We start from the raw sequence: 13,943 nt of genomic DNA on the forward strand, positions 1-13,943 counted from the left end.
CCTCAGACCTAGTAAAAGAAAAACCCTTAACCATCAGAGAAGATGAATTAAGTGAACTCCCCAACAAAAATTTAATTGATGCGAGTTAAACTCGATCAAAGAAAAAGAGGGGGGATTGAGAAAGATAAAGATTTTAACAAAGGGTCCAGGCCATTAGTTATTAGCAGTTAGTAGTTAGTTGTGGGTATCCTCTGTTCTATGTATCAATGTTATCTGTTAGTTATCTGTTTAATGTACTGTTGTACCCTAAAACCCAATCGTAAATGCACTGATTCTGTGGTTCGAATGTTACATTCATCCCGTCCCGTACTTTCCCTGCACCCCTACCTTAGTCTGTAAGCCCTGCTGCTCTCCGAGACACCGCCCACATACCAGCCTGCCCATCAACTTGGGGGCCTCGCCCACTCCTCGCCTGCTCTGGGCCTGTCACCGCCTCTATGCAAATCGAGTATAGCCGGAAGTGAGTCCAGAACCAAGAACCGCTCAGAACAGCGAGCCTGATCAAGACCCGGAGAGACGGAATGCAGCGCTGAGTGGGGAAAGAGCCAAGGTAGCTGCCAGTATCATCTATAAACACCGAAGAGGGGTCGCCATAACCTCTGAAGTCCCTGCTAAGAGTCACCCCCCTAGACATTCGAGCCATCAGCGAGCCTAGGGACTCCCGTGAGGCGTGGCTTCCGGCTCTGCGACGACAGCGACGCAGATCCGACGAGACCTCCTCCTCGGCGGTGTCCGGCTGGTGCAGCGTGGGCAAGGGCATCCCTACCCCGAGCCGTCCCTCTGCTGAAATCACTAATAAAGGCATTAAAAGGAGATAACATCGACTCCTGCCTATTTATAACAGGAGTATCCAGGAATTCGGAGTTTCTTCGCTGTCCTGCTGGATTTTGGGTCAACCCGGGTCCAGCCGCTGCGGCTTCTCCGGCACTGCCACCCCTGCCTGCCGAGGACACCCCCTGCCTGCGGAGGACAGTCCACCGCGCCCGGCTTCCAGCCATCAGCGCCGGAGCTTCCACCGTTTGCCCTCGGGGTTCTTGGTTCTGTTCTACTATTGTTATAATTGCTGTTGGTTTTTTTTGTCTGTCCTGTTATATTTACTAGTAAAGGACTGTTATTCCTTTTCCCCATAGCTCTGACTGAAAAGTTTTACTTTTGATTTTCCAAATTATAATAACACGGAGGGAAGGATTCAAATTCCTCATTTCCTAGAGAGGCCTGCCTCTCCATAGCAGACACCAGTCTTTTCAAAACCAAGACAGTGGGGAAAGGTTTATTTGGCTCCATGTGTGAGGACAGCAAGTGTGGGAATGGGGAGCCCCACCAGCAGGTTGCTGGGAGGCACTGGGAAGAAGCAGGGCAAGGTGAGGGTGTGTTTCCTTGCCAGGAGCCCAGCTCGGGACTGGGACAGTGGGGAGGCTTGGGGAGGCAGAAGGACAGCAGGGTGCAGGCAGCACTGGTCCCTGTTCCCATCACTTGATGAAGGTGAAGATGGAAGTGCCGACCCTGCAGGGAAGATGTGTCAGCTAGGTGGAAGGGAGGGCTGTGGGGAGAGAAGGCAGGGGCAGAGCTCACCTGGGGGCTTTCCAGGTGTCCTTGTGCGACAGGACCTCTTCCCGCAGGAGCCACGTGGACTCCAGTGTCTCCTTCCCACAGTGATCCACAAAGCACTGGCCCACAAAGGCAATGGTGGAGTCTGGAAAGGCTCAAGAGAGGCAGAGTGGGGTGAGAGCCTGCACCGCAAGATAGGGAAGCCTGGGCCACCTGATCCTGGAGACAGACAGACAGACAGACAGACAGACAAACACCAGAAGCTACATGCCCTGGACAGAGTGAGGGCCTTCCCTGCCAGACTGGCCAGATGGACCGCTTCCATATTATGATGGGTTGGCACAGTTTTGTTTTCTGCTTATAGGGAAATGTGAGATGTTTTTCCCTGCCAGGACTGCGGAGTGGTTTTAGCGGGGGAGGACAGGGACCTATCAGAACTCTAGCCAAGATATCGGCAGCTAGTTTGACCAATAAGGATGCCAATGCGACTTTGGAAAGGACATTTAAAACTCCAGCCTTCAGCAGATGGCTCTCTTGCTTCCGATCAGCCACGGGGTAACATCATGGGGGCCAGGCCGGGCCCGGGTCAGGCCCTGCTCCCTCTCTGGGCGGCCGGGCCGGGCTCAGCCGGGCCTCTGAGGGCCGCTGCCCGCACAGGGAGAGCCTGGGCCGGCTGAGCCCCTTTCCCTGCCTGCTGTCCAGGGAGAGGGGCGGCTGCGGTTCGGCAGTGCTGGCCACGTGCTCAGGACTGTGGCAGAAGGGGCCAAAACACGGCCCAGCTTAATCGCCGCTGGCAGCAGAGAAAGAAAGCTTCATAACAACTCTGAGCCGGGCCGCCCTGGATGAGACCGAGGGGTGGAAAAATGGACATCTGCCAACTTCCTCCATCAGCACAGCTTTGTATTTTCTTCAGCCCTGCAGCCCGGGGCCTGTACGTGGCCCTTGCAGGCCTGGGTGGATTTAACCCTTTCCTGGCAACATGGAGCTTCTAAAGCACAACTTTTCCTTGAGAGAAAGAGGAAAGAAAACACAGGGCACATAAAACAGACACTGCATGAAGTCAGTGGGTTAGAAGTGAAAGAACTGAAAATATTGGAATAGGATTGAAGAAGTGGACATTTTTAACTGGACTTCTCTGGGGTAAACTATGGAGAAATGGACTGTTCTTTGTAGCATCTTAGTGTTGTTGGGGAGAATACTAATTCTAATCAATTGATGTAATTGAGATTTAATTGGGAACTTTAAAGCCCCCGCTCCTGGGTTAAAGGAGGTCTCAGCCTTTGAGACAAAGATGATCTTAGACTAGAAGAAGTATTTGGAAATAGTACCCCAGATACACTGAGAGGCCTTGCTGATAGAACAATCACAGTCTGCAAAAACTCCGGGTGGTAGCAGATGTGTACCATTTAAAAGCCGCTGGACTATTTTGCTTGTAGCAAGCATCCCCATGAAAAACCTTAGAGAAACTCTTCTCCTAAAGTAATGAGTGATTATGTCTAAATAGTGAAACTGACTGAAAATCACAAGTTGTATCTTTCTGTGTTGTTTAATAAGAAAGTTAATAGTTTGTAAGGGGAGAGAAGAGTGTTTTAAATTGTCAGTCAGTTTTAGTTTAAGTTTTCTTTTTCTATTTTTTAAATTCTTTTAGTGTGTATTAATAAAACTATTTTTGTTAATTTTTAAGCTTAAGCCTGTTTTGCTTTTCCTCCTAATCTCTCCCTCCCACAGAAAAATAATAAATACTAAAACCTCTACATTAATTGATGTTTCTGCCTGGTTTCATTAAATTAAGACCATTACACATATGAACCCAACAGAGATTTCGGCATCAGCCCTGCCATGCCCCTTGGACAGACAGATGGACACCTCCATCATCTCTTCCAGACAATCCTGAAACCCGCCACAGACAGACCACTCTCCCACCACCACTTCCCATGGCAGGAATGTGTGTGTGTGGCCCCACTGTGCCCACAGCTGGGGTACCTCTGGGTGCTGCGGACAGGGGGATCCCCGCTCCCAGCATGGGCAGGGGATCACAGTCACTGCTGTACCTGAGAACTGCCACTGCACAGTGAAACCAAACGTGGGGTGTTTCTTGGCACTGGGATGCTGCTGGATCCCTTGCAAGGGTGACTCCAAGATCTGCTTGTTGGTAGCTGCCACTACAGTGTGGTAGAAGCCTGAGAAGGTCCCAGCTGTGTTCATGGCCAAGATGGTCATATTGGAGCCCAGCTCATTTCTCAACAGGCCCTTCAGGTCACACTGGGTCATGTGGGTAGCTTGGGCAGTGCTGAACCACAGTTCCCTCTCCACCCGCCACCCCAGCTTCCCTAAGCAGTGGGATGTGTGTCCAATAGCAGGACTCCTTTGTGTGGCAACGGAGACCAATGCATGGGCACCAGCTGGACAGCACTTCTCCCTCCTTGGGCAGGGCATGGCAGAGCTGGGAATACTCCAGCCTATACCTCCCTATTTCAGAGGCAGATGACCCACAGAGCCCCCAGGGACAGCACAGCCAGAGCTGGCAGCCTCCTTGGTCACGGACACTGCACCGTGGAGTGGCACGGCATGGCAGGACATGGCAGGACACAAGATGAACAGACAAACTCTGTGTGCTGGGGTGTCACAGGACAGCACAGCATGGCATGGTAAAAACCTGCAACCCTGTCAGCCCTGCACACCGTGTCCCAGGGGTGGCACAGCATGGCACAGGACGGCACAGCACCGCAGGCTGTGGCACAGCACAGCATGGAGCAGCACAGCACGGCAAGGCAAGGCATAGCGCCAGAAAGCACAGAAGGAGCAGGCAGCCCCTTGGCCATTCCCAGTCCACCACAGGGATGGCACTGCCAGGGCGTGCAGCCCCTCAGCCCCTCAGCCTGCACCCGGGACAGCATGGCTCGGCTCGGCTCGGCCAGACTCTGCCACAGAGCTGCCTTTATCTCCTGGATGCAGCATCACAGGGCACGAGCAGGGCCAGGGCGAGCAGCAGCAGCAGCAGCAGCAGCAGCCCGGGGTTCCCACGGTGGCAGTGGCTGCGCGGTGCCCAGGCTCTGCCTGCGGTGCTGCCAGCACCCGCCCAGCCCCTTTTATAGCAGAGGGGGCTGTGGCCGGGCAGCGGCTGCCAAAACCGGGCCTCCTGCCAAAGGACACCCCGTGGGAGACGGGCAACCAGCCACTGCTCCAGGCTCGATGGGCTCCTGTTCCCCTGGGGCAGCTGGGGGTCCCAAGGACCATGGCTGTGTGGAGAGTCTGCATAGGAGGACTCTGCCGTGGAGGGTGACAGCAGGGGACATGCATCAGGCCTCGGGTATGGTGACAGAAGGGACCGTAGCGGGGGTATTGGGGATGTGTGTGCTAAGCCAAGACATTGTCCAGAAAAATTGGATTTGTTACCTGGTGCATAGCAAGGCAGTAATTGTACACCTCAAGGGAGACATTGATAATTTATTTTAGTTCGACAAACCTGGGTCCTCAGTGTTATTCCAAAGATCAAGCACACCAACCAGCAAAACATTTTGCTATTTACACATTTTAGCAAACAAAGGCATTAATGTTCATTGGCTACAAGTCATTTAGTTCTCTTTTTAAATACTATTCTCTCTCCTATTGGTTAAGAATTCTCCTGCATCTGATGCTAATTAACCTGTAGGCTCAGCCTTTCTCTTCTCTTGAGCTGGTGGGTTCCTTGACTCAGTGGGCCATTGTTAGGGGTTAAGTTTGGTTTTGATTTTTTTTCTTTCCCTATAGAATTTTTCCCCCCCATAAGTTGCTAAGAGACTAAATACTGATGCTTAAAGGGTACTTGACCCACACAAAAGAAGTGGGAGTGTGGTAGATCACTTAGTTTGGGGGGGAGGGAAATGCTCAGGGGCTCCCAGGACCTGGGGGTGGTTTCTTCCGCTCTCGGTTTCTGAGAGGACGGTCGGGAGAAGTCCACTGTTAACGGAGGGTCCGATCCTGGGAATTCTGCCACCATCCATCATCTGCTGGAGTGCCCAGGAATCTGGAGCCCCTCACCTGCTCTGCTGGAGCTGGGTCAGCCCGGGTCCAGCCGCCGCGGCTTCTCCAGCACTGCTCACCTTGCCTGCCGGGACACCCCCTGCCTGCCGGGACACCCCACCGTTTCCAGCCATCAGTCCGAGTTTCCACCCTTTCGGCTTAGTGCTCTCAGGGTCCCAAGAGATCAGACTGCCCGGGACTTGTGAGACAAAGCCCCTCGGGGCTCTTGGCTCTGTTTATTATCATTATTATTGATGTTGTTTTTTGTTTGTCCTGTTATATTTACAAGTAAAGGACTGTTATTCCTTTCCCCATAGCTCTGACTGAAAAGCCTTTTTATTCTTCTAAATTATAATAACTCGGAGGGAAGGGATTGGAATTCCCCATTCCTAGAGAGGCCCCACCTCTCCCTAGCAGATACCTGTCTTTTCAAACCAAGACAGCCATAAGTCACGATCTGCCCCTGCCAGAATTTACCTTCTACCCAGTCAGAGCTGATTCAGCGCTGAGTTTTTGCTGATCCAGTTGTCTTTATTAGTTTTTTCTGATCTTGGGGGTTTTGCCAAATGTCCTGTAAATTCTGCACTCTTTGTGTCCACTACCAGTGGTATATTGTTCATCCCAAGTTTTGTAACTTCCACCCAGGTCTGAGATCATTGAAGCCCGTCAAGACCTAAACCTTTACAAGGCAGTTCTACCAAGTAATATCTCTTTCTAACACCTGGACATAGCTTAGAGCTTGTTTGCTGCTGTTTCACAGACTAAATCTCCTTTCTTGTTGATTACGCTTGAAAGCATTAAAAAATCAATCAAAGAACAAACCTTTTAAAGAAATATTTTACTTTTCCCGCATTTTGCAACAGTAAGACAGGAGACTGCGAGTATTTGCAGCAAAGCTTTATTGGGAGAAGCAGGTGGTGCTGCAGGAGCAGGGGCCACAGCCCTGGCGCTGCTGCTGGCCCGGGAGCCCCCCGCTGCTACCCTCACACCTATGACTGCAGACGGGTGAAGATGTTGGTGCCGACCCTGCGGGGACGAGGAGGAAATGTAAGGGAGGGATGTGGCAGTGTCCAAACACGCACCCAGCTCTGTATTCCCCCACCATATTTGCCCCTTGGCAGGACCCCAGGGGATGGTATTTTTCCTGTGTTTTACCCATGCACAAAGCAATCAAGTGAACCTTGCCATAGAGCTTTGTTAAGTAGTGCTTTTAAAACAGATATTAAAACTGCTTTTGCCAACAGCTGTAAGAGTGGCTCTGCAAGCAACCTAAACCCCTCACCTGTGACATCCCCAACCCCTCGGGGGTGCACAGGGGCCCTGTGCAGGGCAGGGACAGGGTGCTCACCTGGTGGCTTTCCAGTCACTTTTGATGCTCTCCACACGTGATCTCAGCAGCCACATGGTCTTCAAAACCTCCTTTCCATCATCATCCACAAAGCACTGGCCCGTGAAAACAGTGATGGAGTCTGCAGGGACAGGACAGGAGGAGGAGGGGAGCATTGCCAAGGTGACCGGTCAGTAGCTGCTCCAGCAGAGGGGACAGTAGACCCCTGCTGTCCCTGGCCTCCGGGACAGTGGGGATGGGGAAAGCAGGCAGGAAGGCTCAGAGGGCTGGGGGTGTCACACGGAGATGGGCAGACAGTGCAGGCTTCAGCCCCTGCTGCCTCTCCTGCACCTCGGGATTGGGAGCTGACAGCAACCAAGGAGCTCCAGGGAAAAGGATGGGGGAGCCTCAGAGAAGGGAGAGGGAGAGCAGTGAGGATAGTGCAGGGGAAAACAGGGAACCAGCAGGGACACTGCAGCAAAGGACAGAAGGAAGGTCTGGCGACACAATAAGGATGCTAAGAAAAGACTAAGTACCTGAAAAGCTCCAGTTGACAGTGAAGCCGAAGGTGGGCTGGTTCAGCTGATTTGGGAGGTGCTGAGACCCCAGCAGTGGTGATACTTCAATCTCTTTTGGGGTGGCTGACACAGCTGTCCAGTACGCGCCGGTGAAGTCACCATTTGCGTCCACGGTCGTGATGGTCATGTTGGAGCCCAGGTCATTGATCCACATCCCAGTCAGGGAGCACTGGAGAGCAGGGAATTCAGCACGGCTGCCTGCAGCCACAGGCCCCTGCCCACCCCACCCTGTGCATCCTGCCCTGACAGTACCTTTTTCACAGAGAGGCCCTGAGCCCCCAGGGCCAGGAAGAGCACAAGGAGGAAGGGAGTTGCTTGCACCATCTCTGCAGCAGGTAGACAGCTGATGTACCTGGGGATGTGCTCCTTGCAGGTCTCTGCTGGTGCTCCTGGTCCCTCTCCCTTTTATTGCTGCCAGGTAGGCGGTTGGCAGCAAAAAAAGGGCACTGTTCAATCTGGGTGTTTCCATATTTGGTTGAAACCCCTGATAGTGAATCTAGATCGGAAGGGTGGGACATGTCCAGTCAGAGTAACTGGTTGTAATGGTTTTAATTTAATGTAACTGGGCAGAAACCAAAATTAATGTAGTGGTTTTACATTTGCCAAATTCTGGTTGCTAAATTTAGTATAGTGGTCTTAGTGTTTATTTCTTTTCTGTGGGAGAGAGGTTAGGAGAAAAGCAAAGCAGGCTCAAGCTTAAAAATTAACATTGTTTTATTAACACACACTAAAAGAATGGAAAAAGAAAGTTGAGGAAAAAAACTAAAAGAAAACAGAATGAAACTCCAAAACACTCTTCCCTCCCCCTACAAACCATTAACTTTCTTACAAAACAACATAGAAAGACACAACTTGTGATTTTCAGTCAGTTTTGAGACATTAATTTTAAAGAATTAAGAATTTTTAAGAAAGTTGTTAGTTGCTGAATTAGCTGAAGTAGATAGGTAAGCTTTGTTCGCATTTAGCAGAAGCTGGATCTTAGATAACCTATCCCGGATTTAGTAACTCAGTGTTTGTGAGCTTTATGTTTATGTAGCTGTGCTTGTAATGAAAACCAAAATGTGGTAAATAGGGCATAAGATAGCTGCAGATTTCGTGTTTAAAAGAACCATTAAACACAGGAAACTATAAGTTCTACCAAGGATTCACTTGTCACGAATGCATTGAAAAAGTAGAAAGGTCAGGATAAGGAAGACTCATCTTACTTCCTCATTTTAGTGACCCCTCCCCAGAATAGAACCCCGACTCATTTTAGGAAATAAACTACGCATGCTTAATAGCCTTTTTGCCAATTAGCATATGAAGCGAGGAATAGGAGGTGACAAGGGTATGAATATGTATTTTTATTTTAGGTATTCAACACTTTTGTAAGTAAAAGGCTTTGTAATTACCTGTAAATTTCGCAGTGCGTATTAGGGAAATATCCCGCGTGCTGCCCGGCCGTAATAAACATACACTTTCTAACTTTGAACTGTTAAGAGAGTTTTTGTCCATCACAGTTGGGTATCGATACTAGATCAATACCCATATTTCTTTAATAAGTCAGTTTAACCATTGAAACATGATCTTTCATTACTTTGGGAGAGCAGTCTCTCTAGAGTCTCATGGAGACACTCATCACAAGACAAAAGGTTTAATAACTCCAAGTGCCGAGTCCTGCACTTTGGCCGCAATAACCCCCTGCAGTGTTATAGGCTGGGGACGGTGTGGCTGGACAGTGCCCAGGAGGAAAGGGACCTGGGGGTGCTGGTGACAGCAGCTGAACATTGAGCCAGCAGTGTGCCCAGGTGGGCAAGAGGGCCAATGGCATCCTGGCCTGGATCAGGAATTGTGTGACCAGCAGGAGCAGGGAGGTCATTCTTCCCCTGTACTCTGCACTGGTGAGGCCACACCTCGAGTGCTGTGTCCAGTTCTGGGCCCCTCAGCTTAGGAAGGACGTTGAGATGCTTGAGCGTGTCCAGAGGAGGGCAACGAGGCTGGTGAGGGGCTTGGAGCACAAGCCCTATGAAGAACAACTGAGGGAGCTGGGGTTGTTTAGCCTGGAGAAAAGGAGACTCAGAAGTGACCTTATCACTCTCTACAACTTCCTGTAGGGTGGCTGTGGTCAGCTGGGGGTTGGTCTCTTTCTTCAGGCAACAATGGACAGAACAAGAGGACAGAGTCTCAAGCTGCGACAAGGGAGACATAGGCTGGATATTAAGAAAAAGTTTTTCACTGGAAGAGTGATAAAGTACTGGAATGGCTTGCCCGGGGAGGTGGTGGAGTCACCATCCCTAGAAGTGTTTAAAAAAAGACTGGATGTGGCACTTGGTGTCATGGTCTAGTTGAGGTATTAGAGATGGGTTGGACTCAACGATCTTGAAGGTCTCTTCCAACATAAAAAATTCTGTGATTCTGTGAAAATAGTCCAGTGGCTCTCAATGTCACAAGTCCGCCTGGAGTTTTTGCAGATTGTGATGTTCTATTTATTAGCTGCCTTTCCCTTGGCTACATATAGGCCTCTTAGTGTATTTGGGGTACTGTTAAAGAATGAGACCTCCTTTTAACCCAGGAGTGAGGGCTTTAAAGTTCTCAATTAAATCTCAATCACATCAGTCCCCAATTTTTATTAGAATCAGCATTCCCCTGACAACATTAAGATGCTACCAAGAACAGTCTATTTCTCCGTAGTTTACTCCAGAGAAGTCCGGTTAAAAATGTCCACTTCTTCAATCCTATTCCAATAATATTATCAGTTCTTTCACTTTAATCCACTGATTTTATGCGGTGTCTGTTCTACGTACCCTCTGTTTTCTTTCTTCTCTCTCTCAAGGAAGAGTTGTGCCTTAGAAGCTTCAAGTTGCCAGGAAAGGGTTCAATCTGCCCAGGCCTGCAGTGGCCAGTGCTCTCTGCCCCGGGCTGCGCAGATGCAAAGCCGTGCTGACGGGGGAGGCTGGTGGATGTCCTCCCCTCCACCCCCTGGTCTTAGCCAGGGTGGCCCGGCTCGGAGCTGCCACAAAAGCTGTAAGCACGGGGCATTGCTGAGCTGTTCTCTTTTCCCCCCTGCTGGCAGCCCGGGGAAAGGGGGCTCAGCCAGGGAAAGGGGCTCAGCCAGGGAAAGGGGGCTCAGCCGGAGGAAAGGGACTCAGCCAGGGAAAGGGGGCTCAGCCAGGGAATGGGGCTCAGCCAGGGAAAAGGGGCTCAGCCAGAGGAAAGGGGCTCAGCCAGGGGAAAGGGGGCTCAGCCAGGGAAAGGGGCTCAGCCAGGGAAAGGGGCTCAGCCGGAGGAAAGGGGGCTCAGCCAGGGAAAGGGGCTCAGCCAGGGAAAGGGGCTCAGCCAGGGAATGGGGCTCAGCCAGGGAAAGGGGCTCAGCCAGGGAAAGGGGGCTCAGCCAGAGGAAAGGGGGCTCAGCCAGGGAAAGGGGCTCAGCCAGGGAATGGGGCTCAGCCAGGGAAAGGGGCTCAGCCAGGGAAAGGGGCTCAGCCAGGGGAAAGGGGCTCAGCCAGGGGAAAGGGGGCTCAGCCAGGGAAAGGGGCTCAGCCAGGGAATGGGGCTCAGCCAGGGAAAGGGGCTCAGCCAGGGAAAGGGGCTCAGCCAGGGGAAAGGAGGCTCAGCCGGAGGAAAGGGGGCTCAGCTGGAGGAAAGGGGGCTTGGCCAGGGAATGGGGCTCAGCCTCCCTGGGCTGCTCCCCGTGCGGGCAGCGGCTCCCGGAGGCCTGGCCTGCCCAGAGGGCAGTGAGACCTGACCCGGGCCCACCCCTGCTGCCCACGATGTCACCTCACGGCTATCTGAGAAGGAGGAGGCTCACGTGCCGGGGATGAGGGTTTTAAATATGTCCATCCCAAAGTTGCATTCATCATCTTTAGTGGCTAAACTAGCTGCCAATATCTTGGCTAGTTTTTTGGTAGGTCCCTGTCCTTCCCCACCCAAAGCAACTTCAAGGTCCTAGCAGGCAAAAACATTCCACATTTCTCCATAACTAGAAACAAAACTGTGCCAACCCATGACACTGGTGTGCATGATAATCTCCAGTTTCCTGAAAAAGACAGGAATTCCAGTAACTCCATGCAGGGGGTTATTGCTGCATACGGCTAGCATATTTAAATACATTTTTAAGCACTGTTAACACTCCTCTAACTTATACATTGCAATTTTCTACACATAATCACAACTAACTCTTCTATATTATTAAATGTATTATTTTAGCAGCATATTTATAACATTCCCAGAAGTCGCCTGTGATATCTTTAATGGTCTTCTCACCTGCTGCCCTGGCCATGCTCCCTGCCACCTCCCTCAGAGTCCACTCAGTCTCCATCACTGTCCAGAGGGAATGCGGTTCTCCTACCTCACGGGTGTCCCTTGGCAGGTGGCTCAGCCCCCTCTGATATAAAAGGAGCAGAACCTGGGCACCACACATGGCCATCACTGCTGTGGGAACCCTGGGCTGCTGCTGCTGCTGCTGCTCGCCCTGCTCGTGCCCCATGGTGTTGCATCCAGGGAGATAAGGGCAGCTCTGGGGCAGAGTCCGGCCGAGCCGAGCCATGCTGTCCCGGGTGCAGGGTGGGGGCTGAGGGGCTGCACGCCCTGGCAGTGCCTTCCCTGTGGTGCATGTTTTCTCTGTGCTATGCTGTGCTGTCCTGTGCCACCCCAGCACACAGGGTTTGTGCCTGAGAGGCTGCATGTTCTGGTTGTACCGTCCTCTACCATGCTGTGCCATGCTATGCCAGCTCTGGCTGTGCTGTCTCTGGGGGTTCTGTGGGTCGCCTACCCTGCTACAGGGGGGGTACCCGGTACCTCCAGCTCTGCTGCCCTGCCCAGACACTGAGGACTGCTTCCCCAGTTGATGCCCATGCACTGGTCCCAGCTGACAGGTGGAGGGGCGGCGCCGCAGGACACACATCCAGCTGCTTAGGGAGGCTGAAAGTGGGACTGTGCCTCGGCACTGACTGAGCCACCCATACAAGGCCCAGGGTAACCTGCAGGGTCTGTGGAGAAATGAGACGGGCTCTTACATAACCCTTTTGGCCCTGAACACAGCTGGGACTTTCTTGGGCTCCTGCCACACTGCAGTGGCAGCCACCAGCAAGTAGATCCTGGTGTCTTGGCCCAGCAGCCAAGAGCGACCCCACCTTTGGCTTCACCATGCAGTGGCAGTTTTCAGGTACAGTGCAGCAAGAAACCTGCCTGCGCTGGGAGGGGGGAGTCCCCCAGCTGGCACCCCAATCCCTCATGGCACCCACAGGAGTCCTGGCTGTGGGCACAGACCTAGCCCATACATCTGCTCCTGCCTCAGGACTTGGAGGAGATGTGGGACGTGGGAGTGTGGGGGTGTCTGCCTGGGAGAGTGTCACAGGAAGAATGGGAGCTGCAGACAAGGTTTATTAAGAAGGCCCTCTCATTGAATCACAAGGTTCAGAAAGGACTCTCTGGCATTCTAGAATCTTGCCCAGTGAAGAGTTTGGGCACAGCTGGATGCAGCTCAGCCCCAGATTTTGTCAATGGATTATGTCTAAAGGATTACACAGGTGTAATAGAAACTTTGTACAATGTAGTTCCCCAGGACTGAGGATGGCAAATCAGATATACATATATAAAACCAAATAATTTATTATTATAATTAGACAGAAATACCTTAATTACAATTATCTACTACAGATTAGAAGCTATAATAATTACTATAGTATGGTGCACTATTTTGAAGCAGTATTCATTATATTAAAGCTAGCAAACCCAATTACAAAGTAGAGCTTACCCATACCAGTAATTGTGGGCAAATCTCTGTGGTTCAGCCTCAGGAAGCGGGTATCCCCATGCAAGGGAGGAATCTCCACCCACACACTCTGGGAAGGAAGGTGTTAGAACACCCTGCCCTTAGAAACTGGGAGCAGGTTTTACAGTATAATGTGATTGACTGTCATCTGGATGTCAGCTGTGGCAGCTCAGCAGCTTTAGATACATTATCAATAGTGTTACTTGCTCATTGCTTTACTTGGTTCTTTACCAGTTCTATCACATTTTCACATCACTAATCAGGATGCTTAACTTTGGGGACTGATGAGTCAGACCCATTTCAGCATTTTCAACACCAAAAGCAGCATGACACCTCTTTTTCCATTCACCACTGGTAGCTTTGCAAATAGGGAATTGTTCAAGTTGTTTCGCCCCCACTGCAGGCAGAGCATCCTGACACAGAAAGGGGACTGGGGTGTCTCTCTCTCTGTATAGGGATAGAGTAACCATCTGTCCAGGATATCGGTGTGTCTGTGGGCACAACAGGACAGGCAGTGGAGCTCCCTCCTTTCTTTCCCTTCCACACGGGGACGGTATAGCCTTCAAATACTGCGGTGGCAGAGAAAGAAGGAAAGGAAGCAAGGTGCCCAGGCCTGGGCAGGGGGGACCTCGATTTAGTTGAGGGCCTGGAGCCCTGTGGCTCAACTGCTCCCCACAGAGGCCTTCTCAGGAGTAATGCTCTCTCCCCTGCTGCCTGCAAGGCAGGGCAGAACCAG

General features: G+C 51.4%; 2 protein-coding genes across 2 annotated transcripts; both read right to left on the reverse strand.

The window, feature by feature from the left end:
• Positions 1-1,469: 1,469 nt before the first annotated feature.
• On the reverse strand, positions 1,470-3,819 carry LOC120765659 (avidin-like). The gene is made up of 3 exons (XM_040090742.2): positions 3,600-3,819; positions 1,573-1,693; positions 1,470-1,503 (listed from the first exon to the last, which is right to left on the reverse strand). Exons 1-3 carry the CDS (start codon positions 3,817-3,819, stop codon positions 1,470-1,472), a joined length of 375 nt encoding a protein of 124 aa, XP_039946676.2.
• Positions 3,820-6,432: 2,613 nt separating this feature from the next.
• On the reverse strand, positions 6,433-7,816 carry LOC120765676 (avidin-like). The gene is made up of 4 exons (XM_040090765.2): positions 7,708-7,816; positions 7,414-7,624; positions 6,899-7,019; positions 6,433-6,576 (listed from the first exon to the last, which is right to left on the reverse strand). Exons 1-4 carry the CDS (start codon positions 7,777-7,779, stop codon positions 6,540-6,542), a joined length of 441 nt encoding a protein of 146 aa, XP_039946699.1. The 5' UTR covers positions 7,780-7,816; the 3' UTR covers positions 6,433-6,539.
• Positions 7,817-13,943: the final 6,127 nt, after the last annotated feature.

The sequence above is a fragment of the Hirundo rustica genome, chromosome Z (assembly GCF_015227805.2).
Source record: "Hirundo rustica isolate bHirRus1 chromosome Z, bHirRus1.pri.v3, whole genome shotgun sequence".
Taxonomy (NCBI): domain Eukaryota; kingdom Metazoa; phylum Chordata; class Aves; order Passeriformes; family Hirundinidae; genus Hirundo; species Hirundo rustica.

What these genes read in the sequence shown, in the direction of transcription:
- LOC120765659 (XM_040090742.2), bottom strand. Translation starts at nt 3,819, where the DNA reads ATGACCCAGTGTGACCTGAAGGGCCTGTTGAGAAATGAGCTGGGCTCC. An exon ending in TGTGCAGTGGCAGTTCTCAG is followed by an intron (nt 1,694 to 3,599) that starts GTACAGCAGTGA and finishes GAGCCTTTCCAG; the next exon opens with ACTCCACCATTGCCTTTGTG. An exon ending in GACACCTGGAAAGCCCCCAG is followed by an intron (nt 1,504 to 1,572) that starts GTGAGCTCTGCC and finishes TCTTCCCTGCAG; the next exon opens with GGTCGGCACTTCCATCTTCA.
- LOC120765676 (XM_040090765.2), bottom strand. Translation starts at nt 7,779, where the DNA reads ATGGTGCAAGCAACTCCCTTCCTCCTTGTGCTCTTCCTGGCCCTGGGG. An exon ending in TGTCAACTGGAGCTTTTCAG is followed by an intron (nt 7,020 to 7,413) that starts GTACTTAGTCTT and finishes CTGTCCCTGCAG; the next exon opens with ACTCCATCACTGTTTTCACG. An exon ending in AGTGACTGGAAAGCCACCAG is followed by an intron (nt 6,577 to 6,898) that starts GTGAGCACCCTG and finishes TCGTCCCCGCAG; the next exon opens with GGTCGGCACCAACATCTTCA.